Genomic DNA, 15,653 nt, shown 5'->3' with positions numbered 1-15,653 from the left:
TAAAAACGCTTAAAGCTATGAACGCAGAAACACGTCAGTAGGCAGATATTTTTCTACTACAAATCGCAACAGCCGGTATAATATCAGAAGCAGGTCAAAAGTTTCTTGTAGCCTTATATGTGGGACAAGTGGAAATGATTTCACTAAGTTGAGATATTCAATCTATTTAAAGAGGACAACAACTCTGTTCAAAACACTTCCACAGTTGCTGCCACCGACGTATGCGTCAACAACGTTCCATTGTTTTCGAGTTTATAGGCAATTTCAGTAATAGAAAATCTATCCCTGGACGGTCTCGACACACAATTTTAGAACTTGAACGTTAAATCACAGCATTTCCTGCCTATTCAGACCGACCTTCCATCAGCTCATGACAACATCCTGAAGATTTTGTGTAGTTGATGCAATCCTCTCGACGATAAATTTTGTAGCGCAAATCAGGTTCATTCCGAAAGCGTAGTCTTCCATGCGTTTCTGCATGCAAGAACTGTTATGGGAGTGACTTCAGCATTTATAAAACGGATTTATCATTACAAACGATCTATGCGAACTATAACGAAGATGACTGCAGACGAAAATATACTGATGCTGATTCATCTCCCGTTTATTTAAAAAAAAATATGAATTTTAAAATGTTAACATTAATTAAAATTTTCTATTAAAGTTTTGATTCAACATATTAAATGGTTTAAGTCCATTTTCAAAAAGGTAAATTTATGTTCTGAGAACGCACAAAAATATATAAACCGGATGGCATGGGACGTCTTAGTTCAGTAATAGGTAAACCCATAAGTGGACTGCGACTTGGTATGCAATCTATTTTATACACTTTGGTCTGCAAAATCAATTTTCTCGCTCGATGTAAATACAATAATAGATTTACACCATATTTTCCTTCCACCACCATATTTGATTGAAGATTTTTTTACTTCTTTTAAAGTAAATTAAGTTCATTATCATTATTGTTTTTCTTAATGACGGTGAATAAAAGTATCAAAAATCAATAAGTCCTATTTTGTACCCTTTCCTATTTGATCAATGTTCTATCTGCGGTGAAACATTCCAAATTAGTATATCAAGATATACCACCGCGGTCATCTTGAATTTATGTAGTCATACAGGGAATCGGAAACGTAAGGATATAAGTACCTTGTGAATAGCAATTCTCCATGTGAAAAGGAATATATTTGGTTGTTAAGTGTTCCTATCATGAAAAGGCTCACAGTCTCTGGAACTACATCCACGGATACACTTTTAGTATTTCGTACATTATTGATGAGAACACCATATATTACCCAATATAAAATTGATTATCTCTATTATTTCTTGAGATACGCCAATGACTTTGGTGATATTCGACAATTATTGAAACATCATCTAATGATTCTTTAATAATGTTTCCCTAAGCCAAACACTTTAAAAGTTGTTTTCTATGAAAGATAAAAATGTTTTGAAAATAGTCATTTTCAAATTTGAGAAGCCATACTTAAAAACGGATTCAATATTGAGCTATTGTTTATAATTACAATAAAGCTTCAACGTTTTCTCTGAAACATAAATTAAGAACGAAGTTTCTATCTTGAACCGCAATAAAGTTGTGACTTTTTTTTTAAATACAGTAAGTCGAAATTAGTTGAAGGCCATATTAATGACGTCACTACGGATTTTCCCCAGATTGGAAACCATTGTGATATTATCCAAATAACTTTCTTCATACTGAACAACATATTCATAATATAATTTCTACAACAATTTCTTCTCTGTCACTTCCTATTTTGACAAGACTGCACCACTAATATACAAAAATAAGGACCGTATTGCACCTCCCTTATAATCTGATTTGCCAAATTCACACTTAAACGTGTGCAAAATTCTGTTAAAGACGGTTAACCGTACTTCGGAATCTTGTAATTGTAATGCTAAAATAACCAAAAGAGTAGAAGTCATGAAAATAAGAAAACTTACTATACGCACGGTTTCTACTAGCACTCTTTGCACCTTGAATTAAAATTTGATCAAAATATTCATTAACATTTTGGCTGATATTGTGTTTTCTAAATAAATAAAAATCAGTTCAAAAGTTTAATCAAACATCGATACCTTCAAGTTACATTCAACAAAAGTCAGCATTGTAGAAAGACAGGTACTTTTGTCCAAGTGACAGAGTCTGCACCTGGGACATCATCTTAGTAAGAGCTTAGACGGTTTTCAGGTTCTTCGTTCATTTCTTTCACGGAGACTATACGAAACAAGGTCTACAGATTAAAATTGAATAGGGGGCGAAATACTCTCCAACTTGTAATTGCTACTGGTACGTTTGCGAAATGACTGTCTACTTGACACTAGAGAAGCAGGGAGAGCAATAATAATATATGGTGTTAGGTCTCTCCATCTATCCAAGATGTGCCTGGCGGAAAGTAGGAGAAATCATTTTAAAAAACTTCAAGACTTTGGGCACTGTACTCCTTCTTTGCTCCAGATTCTCATCCTTCCAATAGCAGGGCTGAGTTCCATGTTCTATTATGTTATATATCGGATTATCAAATATGCTATCAACGGTTTCACTCGTTTTTGTATTTATCAGTATCTTAGTAATTAAGGATGTTTTTGTAAGGAACGAAATGAAAAAAATTGCTGGATACGAAATTAATAAAAGTAAATGCTTAAGCGATTTCTATAGTAAGCTGATTAGTATACTTTTGAAATATTTTGGACGTTATTATTATTATTATTATTATTATTATTATTATTATTATTATTATTATTATTATTATTGACTACAAACTTCACTATGCATAATTATAAGAAGGCTAACTTTGTCTGATTAACCTTCCAACTAGTAGCCTGCTTTTCGCATATAGTGCAAGTCTGCAACCTACATTAATTTGCTGTTGACACAAGAAAATTTGATGATGTTTCTGTGATCAGTTTTCAAATCACTACTAGTTATGTGAGCAGATTTAGGTAACATCCGACTTCAATGATATACAAGAGCACTTTGGACCAATGACAGAGCGTTTCTCTGTGGTCAGAAGCTAATCATTTTCTATTTAAGACTATATATTTGATAGTGGTTATATACTCAAATGTTTTTCATTATCTACTATATCCCCCTCACAAACTCTATGAAACAATTTTTTTCAGGAACACTCATTTTCATTAATCAATCAATTGTCTTCTTCTGCTTGAACGTATAATGAGGATGGATGAACTAACCACTTTTTATTAAAGAATAATATGCAATTGGATAATGTTGAAATAATTGATTACTAACACATCGCTCAAAAAGAATTCTTGTAATAGGAATAATACATAAACTTATTTTTAGTTCAATTAACCAAATTCTGACGAATCTTTCATTCTCTGCCAACCTTTTATAGTTTTGTTTCTTATTCTTGTATCCAGTCCAAGAGTATTGATCGATTATAATAATTCATTTGTACTTACTAAATTTGTGCTTAAAACTTACTGATAGTCACTAATCTGCTACGTGAGCACAAAGCCTACTTATTGTACACTAATATCGGTCTCTTTGTTTTGTTTTATGTCTTCCCGTAACACTGTCTCGAGGCATGATATTGCTGGCTGAAATTAATGGCTTCCAGAAAGCCACTATTTATCTCAGTGACGCCATAAACTATGATTTGAAATAAAAAAAAGTTGTTTTCTATTACTTTTGCAGTAATCAAATTTTCATCTATAATCTTGTGGCTGTAATGGTATCACAACCTTCGAATAAATGCCGTATGAGTGCCACATATTACCTTGAAAGACCCAAAGAACAAATTTGACGAATATAAATTTGGATTGGAATTCATTTCTTAAAACAAAGAGTATAGTTGTACCGTGTCCTGCGAAAACGAACTAAGCGCCACTTTCATACTTTTAAAAAAAATACGTATAAAGGTTGATGTCCAGCATTAATGTAGCCGTAATCAAAAGTTAAATTATGTTTCTTTTTTTCGAAAGGTGTTGGTTTTCCTCTCTTTTCGATTGTGCAAAACGTTCTAATGCTTATCACGATCCAATCGTCGCATTTACGTGGATTTTCAAAGTTTGGCGCTTAGTTCACTTTTGCATAACACGGTACAGTTTGGAATGTAACCTTGAAATGAAACGCTGAACTGCTGAATAAGAATGTACTATTCATAAACATAAATACTTTACATGCTACGTTTCGATCTTCTAAGCAAGATCAACATCAGACATACACATACAGCAAAGAATGTATGTCTGGTGAGGATCTTGATTAGAAGAACGAAACGTAACATGTAAATAATTTATTTGTATGAATAGTACAGTCTTGTTCAGGAGTTCAGTTTTTTTTATTTCTCTTCTTATTCACAAGACCTGAAAGAATTAGGTATTCTCAATGCAGCCTTATTACAAATGACAAATGCCTAATCCCAGATTGTTTCCATTAGTTCAAGGTACAATTTAAGTTAGCTATTTTGTAAACTTTTGTTAAATGCACCTATGATGTTCTTGGGATTAGTTTCGGTATTCTCCACCACTGTTTTGGATCGGTATAGCAGAACCGTATGTGAAAGTGTGAGACACTATTAACGTAGTTGTTAACATGCCATTCATAGCATATTTAATGGTTATGAATGCATGTTCTTGTAGCGAAATGTCAGATATATAAGTCAAAGTGTATGCAATTTCTAAATGTAAAAAAAAGGTTAGCTGGAGCATACTTCAAAAGCGATAAGGATGTAAACCAAATTGAAGAAGTTTCTCTAAGCAAAATGCAGCAATCTTTGAAATATCCATGTATTCAAACAGTCTATTTGAATATCTTCCCCGAGTCCAAATTCCCACTACCTGACTACGATGTACTAAAGATCGTGATTATCAACGGTTTTACTTTTGGGGCTGAAAGTACAGTAGTATAAGTCATAAAATATTAATTTTACAGGAGAAGCGAAAATGTGTTTTCAAGACAATATTTTCTAGAATTGGGTCGATTGTTTATTGAATGAAAAAACGCACTGCAAAGCAGCACGTTCAATGTGTCTCACATGAGACATGTCGTAAGATTTTTTACAATGTCTTTATTAGTTATATGGATTTAATTATGAATTCAATGGTTTAATAAATCACTGTAAGTAGTTATGACACTGACAATTTTTCAGGTTCCTCAGAACTTGATTTTCCGTCATCTTCACAATGCCGTAGGTTTCTGTTGCAGTTGTGCCAAACAAAGAGTTTTCACTTAAAAGTCATTGAATATCATTGTACCTTGAGGAAATAGCAGGCTTCAATGTTTCACTTAACTGCGGAACTTGTAACGGTCATGTAGTATGTCGAGTAGATATGTTTAGTCCAACACTTTGAAAGTCCTCACCAAAGCTTTCCATGTAGTATATCACTCCAGTGCTATCTTTACGCCCTTGCATGTGAACCGTTTTGGATATAAACACATCTTGTTCACTACGACCTTTTTTACGAAGAGGACATGATCGTTTTCCACGAAAGCCTTAAAATTCCTAAAACTGTCCAATTCTATGTTAACAATGATAAAATGTTGTTTATGATTGTAATTTTTTACAAATCAGGAGCGGATTCGGAAGGGGGGTGAACCGGACAATCGATCCTCGCAGTATTACAACCCACCGCCCTCTAGAAGTCCGCCCTGGATCCGCTCCTGTAACACGTTGCAGCTAATCATTATCGATAATTGTGAAAGCGCTTTTGTAGCTTTCTCAATAATAGCATGTATGGAATCCTCTTCCAAGTTCGTTTGTCCTCTTAGAAGAAACTTGTGGTGTATAAAATTCAAGTTTGGAACTGTTTGATGCAGTCACGGATTTAAAAACACTATTAAGTTGTACCTGTTTTGTCCACTATAATTGTCAGATCAACTGTTATCATTCAATATCAGTGCTGGAAAGTTCTATTTCTGGCCACCTGTATACACCGGAAGCCATGCCATTTGCTCCTCTCAAAGCATTTGTTTCGATCCAAATTACACAGGAAATTTTCTGTGTCGTGCTATCAAGAATTTGTAATTGAATTTTGCACAATTGTCTTAACTATAAACTTTCAGAAGTAAAAACTTCGTAAGCAGTGCTATTGGAAGGCACTTTTTTAAAATCAACCATCAATAACCGTTCTTTAAAATTGTTTCTTGCTCGGTTCTTATCTTCCCCTTTGAAATTGTATCGCTGATTTGCCTCTTGCCGCACCAATCCGCACCGATCCTCACGATACAGTTGGTACATTTCAGCTAAATTTAGTTCGGAACCCAAGTACTTTTTCATGAATTGTTCACGAAAGCAATGACTAGTAATTGCTAGAAATCTTGAAAAATGGTGATTTAATTGTTCACGTACTGCTGAAAATATTTTATTCGGACACTCATGTTTCCCTCTTCTGTCATTCACGATAACCCCGTCTTGCAATTGTTTCAGTGCTCACAACTTGGAAGGAAATGTTGAGTGTTAATAGAAGAGAAAAAAATTCTACTTTACGATCTTTGATTCGAAATCTGTAGCAAAGACGTGCGCTTCTTTGACAATTTCTTTGGCCACTGCTTTCTCGTCTAACTTTGATTGGTACCTTTTTTCACATAAGACACTATTAACTGGCGTTTCGGATTAACTGTTACATCTCAATTCCAAAAGATTTTATGAATGTCTCTCATTTTACTTTCAGATATAATTTGAGAGCAACGATCGCGACAAGTTGAAGGAAAACCTGATCTCACCCTTTTCGCGGACACAATTTTGTTCTTTCTAAAAGCGTACTCCTCCCTTACCGGTGTTTTCTTTTGCGAATTTCAGATTTCCATGTGGATTTATTTCTTCTTCTATTCCTTGCCTTTTTACGCCTTGTAGTTTCTTCAGGGCAAATCTGAATCCGATGACGCTATTTCACATTTATAATCTGTATCATCTATGTCACCAGCGTCCAAAAGACCATCAAGAATTGACACATCGCTTAGTGTAAGAGAAGACTGTATCTACTACTTGGTCACGGCACAACAGGTCCACCTGAAATTACAAAAATATATTTTGTAATTAGTATGTTTTGTTTAAATAACGGAAATCACAAATATTTCTATCAAACGTATCCGTGAAGTAACGCTAAAATCTCCCCAAGCAATGAAATAACATTTCGGTATATAAGTTGGCTATACTGGCTTCAAGTGTCATCCTCCGAGGAACATGTATTTATACTGTATCACTCAATCACGAAAGTTTGTTAACTTACAGAAACAGCCGCGAGAGGCTGTCACTGAAAACAAGTATAGCGAATTAAAAACATTGTACTTATGAGCCTACAGTGAATGTAAACTCACTTCAGGATACTCTTCAGCCCCGATAGTATCCAAAACTTTTTGGAATAGTAGGAGAGGCTTAGTAACCACAATGTTCCCGCAGAACACAATTGAAGAACCTCTGACAAAAAAAAAACCTAATACTCATTCAAGTGTTTTAGTGCACTTGCACTTGACTGAATACGGTTTCTTGTACCCTTACTTTCCGAACTCGCCTTGTACAATCCTTTATTTATATTTGTTCGTAGTTCAGTCTAAATAAGCGGTTTCTTAAACTGTGTTCCGTGGATCTCTTGTTATGGGCGGGACCCTGTTAGTACTCCAAAACTACTGAGACCAAGAAATATAATATACCAAGAACATTGAGCGAACAAAAATGTTTTTGAGCGAACAAAAATTATACATATTTACTGGGTTATGTACTGACGTAGGAGAAGTAGAAGTAGATTGGCCGAAAACGTGGACATGGTTACGCATCGCAAGTTCCCACAGAAAACTGACTCATGCTCTGTCTGGGAACTACGTTTGTAACCAATGAAAATAAAAAATATATGTGAGATTTATGCATTATTTCCTTTCTTAATGGTAAAAATGAGAGTTGTAAAACTAAAAATGTATGCTGCAAATTCTGTGTTAATTCTCGAGGATCCACGAGAAAGATTGATTCTTAACAAATTTCTGATATGCGGAGTTTCAAAATAAAAGTGTGTATGGAACAGTTATTTTTTTCGTGATTATAGACTATTAGCTAAATCAGTTCCGTAGTAATAAATTAGTTAAGGAAATAAGCAGTATCAGAGGAAGCCAACCAGTAATCCCTTTCCTCAGGCAAAGTTTGTAACGTACCATCTCAGGGCATTCTATGAGAATATGAATACAAAGAGATCTATATTTTTGTATGCAATATCCCCTTCATTTTATAAGTATCCTAGAGATATTTTCTGAGAGGGAAACTGGAAGTCCTTCTGAAGACTTTCTGTTTCGTATAACCTCTTTTTCATAATCAGAAGGATGAGTCACATATTTAGTTATCTTTTGTAAGATAGAAAGTAAGGTTTTTCTGTTTCTCATTTCTCTTAAAATTAAAAAAATAATCATACTAAGAGATACTTACCAATGTCTGCTTATCATGTTCAATTGTTTGTCTATGGAACATTTCCAATATCATGCATTTTTACACAAATTTTGAAGTGCGTCTGCACAATTAGACAGTTCCAAGATACTAAGAACCCGCCGATCTCCTGCATGAAACAGCACCATTGTCCTAATTCACAATCTTTACTATCTTGATAAGTCAATTTCTTTATTATATCTCGAACTATAATTTTTCTCTCGCCTCCTTCTCCTTCCTGTATTTTTTATTTGAAACTTGTTTTCTTTATCATCTTGAAATCTTCTCGAAAATCATAACTTTGTGTGCGTATTTGTCTCTACGTTCTCCATGTAATATAGTAATGAAACTGATGCATACAAACCTATTTTCTTCTTGTCTGTCATCTTGTAATCTACATTTTCAGCTAAGTTTAAAATATCATATGCGAAGTTAATTACTGTTCTCTCTGTCTTTTGTTATCCTATCTTTTAAATCTAAGTTACAATTACTAATGTAAATTAAATCTAAATTAAAAAATTCTAAATTCGTCAATTAATTTCTTCCGGAAATTCTTGTAAATAATGGTTTCTCAATTATAAATTTCATGAAAGAATTTAATCCATTGGCTACTTGTGCCTTTAGAAGCCGATGTTAACAACACATTTCGTTATTCCTAATCGTTGACTGATACTTCGCATGCATATTCGAACTCATCAAAAACATAATAAATGTCATTATCACTTTTTATGTTGGAATGCTGAATCTTACCAATATCTGTAAATATTGTCTCTGCAACTTTTCTTTCGGATTCAGCCACGTTTTCACTTTTGTTTTTGTTTTTTTTTACGTTATCTACTTGATTACTATTTCCTTCAGAAAAATCTACAACTACTGGTAGGACTTCTCCGCAAGTACCTACTTTAAATTGTGTTTTTCCTAACCCCTCTATATTTCATTCTAATGTCTTAATAATTTCCTGAATCTGACTATTAGATCTTTCTAATTTCTTGTGTTTTCGTACTGTACGAATTGTATCAATTTTAAATATGGTCTCTATTCCTATATCAGTTCGCTCTAATGGTTTCTGTTGTAGCATTGAATACATAAAACTTTAACACTTAACACAACAAATTAACTTGAACTTATCTGATAACTATAATTTCGTAATTTTTTACAGGGATTAATTATGAACGTAGTCAACGAAGATGGGTACAGGCGTAGAAATCACCTCAATTAAAATTTTAACAATTGAACGAAATATATTAATAAACTTTAAATGTTTGAAAATTTTAATTTTCAACTTTCTAAATATGACATATGTTATAGTCAGTCGGAACTTTATATAGGCAGAAGCCACATTTAACATTTCCACCATGTAAACCTTGATTAGAAGTATTTATTAAAAAGCGAGTTAGGAAAGTATCCTTATTACAAACAGAACACTTGAATTCAACTCGGACTGCTTAAATTAGCACAAGGTTCATACCAAATTACATAATTTTGCTAATCTTTCTCAAATGCACATATGATGTGCTTTGTTTTAGTTTCATGATTCTCTACCACCGTTTTGAGTCGTCAAAACAGAACCCTTATATGTAAATGACAAACACTACCTGTAGCGTAGTAGTTAATAGGTATTTCAAGTCATATTTAATGTGTACAAGGGGATGTTCGTGTTACGAAATGTCAGATATGAGTTGTCCATTCCTAAAACAGTTCTTGTTCATTTATATTAAATCCCAGAAAACCGAGAACTGTCGGATCGTTGCGTTTTGTAGAACTGCAAATATTTGAAGATGTTCAAGTTTTTTACAGGAAACACACTGAAGTATTCCCAGTTCTACGAAAGATAGAGATCGTACATTTTTTTCAGTTTTTTGGAAGTCGATGTAAACTTACAACAGCCGTTTTGGAACTGGACGACCCATATGTAATGAATGGGTATATATGGAGTTCTGAATATAAAAGAGGAATCATAGCTCAGATGATGACGACAACAAAATTCAAGAGGTTCATTGAGCAAAGTGCAACAATTCTTCAAGTATCAATACTAAAAATCTATTTGAATTTCTTCGTGAATACGATATTCTCACTAACTGATTGCGATGAACTAAAGACCGTGATTATCAATTGTTTTATTTAAAATTTAAACTGACATGAATTATAACTGAAACCAACTATTACTGTAATATCGACTCGCATTCTCTGAATTCAACAGCATTCCAGTTCCATTCATTGTGAAAATTAGACTAAAGTATTTACACAACGAGCATTCTTGCATTACAGCACATTGCTCCAAAATTCGAGTCAAAATCACACGTGCGTATGAGATTTCTCTGAAGAAATCTTAGTTAACAAATTCCTCTTAAAATTGAGTGTCATGTCAGCACTCTGAATTTGAGGTACCTTACATAACGTTGTCCATTGCAGTGTGTTTGTGTTAACATAGAATTATAAAAATGATTACATTCATTTAACATCATTCGCAAAATTTGTTTACGAAATTACCAATACCAAAAGAAAAACAAATAAACGATGATATTTGAATAACTGAAAAGTAAAATGCAAAATATTTCTAATTAATGACAATAAAATATTAAGATCCCGTGACTCTAAATCTGACGTTTTTGATTATTTCACATACTCTCCCTTCCGCACTCCTTAGATTGCTAATTGGGTTTGTTGCGTTTGAACAGACTTTAGTGTCACTGTTAATATTAAAGATATAGTAAACTATGAATTGGATATTAACATTGGTTGGTTTTGATTATTTGTATTGACAAAAACTGTTCATTCACACAAATATGGTTGCTATTAGTGCGTCGTCGCCCCACTAAACTTAGACTTAACTACCATATGGACTCTCACTAATCCAGTCAACAACACCATGAGGTATGGGTTTGTAAGACATATCTATCGGTTTCTATAATTTTTACGTGTCACCACTATCGATTTTCTAAGGATAATAATGGGGCTGAACTTTAACTTCAAAAGTGAAAAAAATATCTCAGCAACCAAAAATACAACACATATGACATTAATGTATATTTCAACATTTCATTCCTTACCATTCCGTGGGAATATTCAGGTGTCTAACCATTTCTACATAGTTTTATCTGAAATATTATCAGGACTACTGCTCAGCGTAATGGCCCTAAAACTATGGATTCTGCACTACTTACAAGTAACACTTCACATCGTTGCTGCCGGTCTGACGCTAAACTATACATTTTCGGAAAGCACTAGTCCTAAATAGGATAACTACACAGTGCGACGGTCAGACGTTGCCGCGTTCAGGACTTATGGAGCGTCAAACATTAACATGGGGTTTATGAGAGTAACCATAGCAGTCGTATTATTTCATGCTAATTCGTCTTGCATTTGAACTCTGTGCTAACATTTGTGTTGTAGCAGTCGTATTATTTCATGCTAATTCGTCTTGCATTTGTACTCTGTGCTAACATTTGTGTTGTTTTTGTGTTTTTTAGGTATGCGTTGTAAGATGGATCCGAAAGTGGTCGTTTGGGCTCTGGTGGCCGAGATCGGGACAAATGAGCGCAATCCAAATTTGGAAGAGCAAAGGATGGTGGCACACATCAAGTCTCTTTTGACCAGCGGGATGGAAGTCGTTGAAGAGATTCGTACGCTCGGCTTCGGTGACAGTGATGGTGACCAGGGGGACGGAGACATGGATTTTGGAGACGAGGAAGACCAAGAGCAGGAGGATGCAGAGATGCCTTCGTCATCGCAGCAGTCTCATACGTCTTCCGCATCTGGCTCATCAGCGTCAGAATACCTGCCCTCTCCTGTGAAGAAGCCGAAGTTCCAGGATCAGCCTCCAGAAGACTCCAAAATGACACCAGAGCAGTGGCGCGAGTACAAGGCAAAAGCCTATGCCTACTGGACGGTAAATCCAAAAACAGGTGGGCCTTGGAACACAAAGACCGGTCGTGCTACCCACTCGACTCTGCAGAATCAGTTCAGGTATATTCGGAACATTGGCGTGCTACGTCACTTTGGGGCAACACAAGGCAAAGATGACAAGAAGACGCTGATGGCAGAGATCAATGAGGCAGTTCGGGGCATGTTCGCGGAGAAACAGCACACTGCTATCATTCACGATCGAACGTTGCGAATTTGGGCTAGGCAAACAGCTAATGAACTGGACCCTAACAAGAGTCTCAAGTTCAAGGCATCACCGTCGTGGGTGTACAGATTCAAGAAGCGCAACAACATCGTGGACCGTGCAATCACCCACAGGGTCGGCAGGACCTGGCAACTGAAAGAGTTGGACTTGCAGCAGCAGGCTGATGCTTTCGTATTAGCGACTCGCGAGCTCATTGCAAGCGAAAGCATCCCACCAACGCAGGTTGCCAATGCAGATCAGAGTAGCTTCAAGAAGTTGTTGCAGAGTACTCGCACTCTCCGTACCAAAGGAACAACAGTCGTGCGAACGGTTGTGGGATCCATGAGCGCAACAACCCACAGCTACATGATCATGCCCGTGATCACCATGGCCGGAGAGATTCTGTGGCCGATGTATGTACTGGTGTCGGAACCAAGTGGAAAGTTTCCGGGAAACAAGCCTGCAGATCCACCGAACATCAAATCATTTGCTGGCAAAACGTCCAACATGAACAGGGACGACCTTAAGGACTTCTACGAGCAAGTGTTCTGGCCAAGCATGCCTGATGATCGGAAGAAGATCGTTTTGCTATTGGACTCGTGGACTCTGAACAAGGACGACAATCTATCGAACGCACTGAAGCCTGCCGACGTTGCGTTGCACAAGAGACTGATTCCTGGTGGTTGCACTGGAAAGATTCAGCCTTTAGATGTGCATTTCTTCCGTCAGTACAAGTCCTTTGTACGCTTTGTGACCGACACACTGGCCATGGACAGTGTCATGGATATCTGGCATCGCGATCGATTCCTGGCACTACAGTCGTTTTCACTCTACCAGTTCAGCGCACCCCGATTCAAGAACCTGATCCGGTACGCTTTCCACAAGGCTGGCTATCTGGACGAGGAGCCGGGAATGTGGATCTCTCCGCACGAGTACTGCTTTGACTCCCTCGACGAAGGTGACGTGTGCTTCACGTGCGGCGAACTACCGTTCGTCAAGTGTGCACACTGTGAGCGCACTCTTTGCATCTCTCATGCTCTGTTCGACGATTTGCACATTGATTGTACCCTTTAACTTACGCAAACAAGTGCTCAATCAGACAACGTCGATTCAAACGTCACAAACCTTGTGTTCTTCTTCGTTTCCTGTAACTCTCATAAACCCCATGTTAATGTTTGACGCTCCATAAGTCCTGAACGCGGCAACGTCTGACCGTCGCAATGTGTAGTTATCCTATTTAGGACTAGTGCTTTCCGAAAATGTATAGTTTAGCGTCAGACCGGCAGCAACGATGTGAAGTGTTACTTGTTAGTGTCATTTTTTAATCATTTTTACGTGTCATTTAATCTTCATTTTTAAAAACCGACAGCGTCAAATAAATCTGAACCTCAAAACCATTGCGAATGTTTTTATTTGTTTCTGAAACACCGCGACCTATGATTATTTTATATAATATCGAACACTTTCGTTACTTTTACATTTCAGTTTTTCAACGTTGTCCCACGACTAACAGAGTTGTGCTGCTAAGCGACTAACAATGTTTTAGGGGCCATCAGTACTACCAGAATTCAAATCCAGCACATAAAATTGAATATTCGACACTAATGTCACTGGTTTTCTCTTAGGTATTCTATTCTTACTCGGAGTATTTGTAATCTGCAGTATTATGTTTGGTTATCAACGCTAAATATTGGCATCTGTTGCACTCGCTAAGATTTCTCCTGTGGGGATAGCATTGTACAGTTAAACATGTCAAGAATTTGACACGACGATAATGATAAGAATAGGGCGCCGACAATGAATTGCATGTTTTATATAAGAAGTACGTTTGTTCTTGAACATAGAAACACTTTGTATATCTTCCCCTCTTTATATAGTGATTAGATTTAAAGCGTACTTTTCTCTGGGATGTTGGGTTGTCAGTAAACTCGTTCTGAAAACTTCAAATGTATACTGAAAAATATACGCGAGCGACACTAGAATGCCTGGTAGAAAATTCTAACACTTCTAATTGAATACCCTTCTCTTATTTCTGAACTTTTTATGTCCAACCTATATTCCCATGTTACTAAAATGTTTAATCATTTATTTAACTACATTTTATTTTGTTTGAATATGAAATCGTCTCAGGGTATTGATATACGGAATGGTCTAATGTAATTGCAAAACACAATGTGTTGCATAATTATAACCAACACAATAGATAGATAGACAAGGTAGATAGTACATAGGATAAATAATTCATATCGATTCACGATTGTAACTATTAAACTAATGAACGAAACCACTTAAAATTCGTACAACGCCATTACTTCCCATTGGATACGCACTCTGTTGCATCACCAAGTTTACAGTTTTCTCAAGCCAACTTACAGTCATATTTTCTAAATGCATCATGTTAGATTTTCTATGCGTTTAAAATTTACAATGTCTTATGAAAATGCACAATATCAAATTGGCTGTTCATTGTTGTGAACTAAAGATATTACAGTGTCAAAGACACCGAACTTCTAATTTCTTTAGCAGGAATAATGAAAGCAATACAGTTGGGGCAATACGCATCCAAGGTAACTTATTGTATACTTCTATAACTATGTATAGTGTATATATTTGCTTGACACAAAATTTAAGAGTTTTGGATTTATTATTTTAAATTTGCAGGGTAGTATATAGAAAAATAATCTTGTCAGAATGTATTATTATTAAGCTTGATAGAATGACCTTTATAAAAATATGATTTTTCTGTACTTTGATAGGGCTACAAAGTGGTCATCGCAGTGGAAATAGGATATTCAACGGAAATGACGCTCAATTAGGTATGTAGTCATTTTTGTATAACTTTGATGATATAATAACTAAATAACATTCTTTCTCGTGTATTATTACTTATATTTTCAATGTAGGAATTACTACAAGAATTCAGCGACGATATAAGTGAAAGGAGCTGAGAAATGCTGATTCTGAGTAGAAATAAAATATATCTCAGAAAATTATATTTAGGTCACGAAATATGGTGATATTTATTTTCCTGTGAAAAGATGAATTGCTGAAAATGGGATTAGAAACACTCAAAATAAACATCAAAATGTAGATTGGAGTCATTGTTGCAACTTCTTTGATTATCATTAAATGAATTTTTCTCCGTCGATTTC

The 15,653-nt window shown here is 35.6% G+C and overlaps 1 protein-coding gene across 1 annotated transcript in view; it reads left to right on the top strand.

Moving 5' to 3' along the window:
* Window positions 1-11,269: 11,269 nt before the first annotated feature.
* Window positions 11,270-15,653, top strand: part of LOC145661728 (trypsin-1-like) — a 60,022-nt gene continuing 55,638 nt past the window's right edge. The window contains exons 1-2 of the mRNA XM_081727063.1: window positions 11,270-11,273; window positions 15,258-15,317. Of these exons, the coding sequence (XP_081583189.1) occupies window positions 11,270-11,273; window positions 15,258-15,317 (64 nt within the window). The remainder of the gene's footprint in view (window positions 11,274-15,257; window positions 15,318-15,653) is intronic.

This window comes from Thermobia domestica, chromosome 10, assembly GCF_964235325.1.
Source record: "Thermobia domestica chromosome 10, izTheDome1.hap1.1, whole genome shotgun sequence".
In the NCBI taxonomy this organism is placed as follows: Eukaryota; Metazoa; Arthropoda; class Insecta; order Zygentoma; family Lepismatidae; genus Thermobia; species Thermobia domestica.
This window is presented reverse-complemented; position numbering and strand designations above follow the sequence as displayed.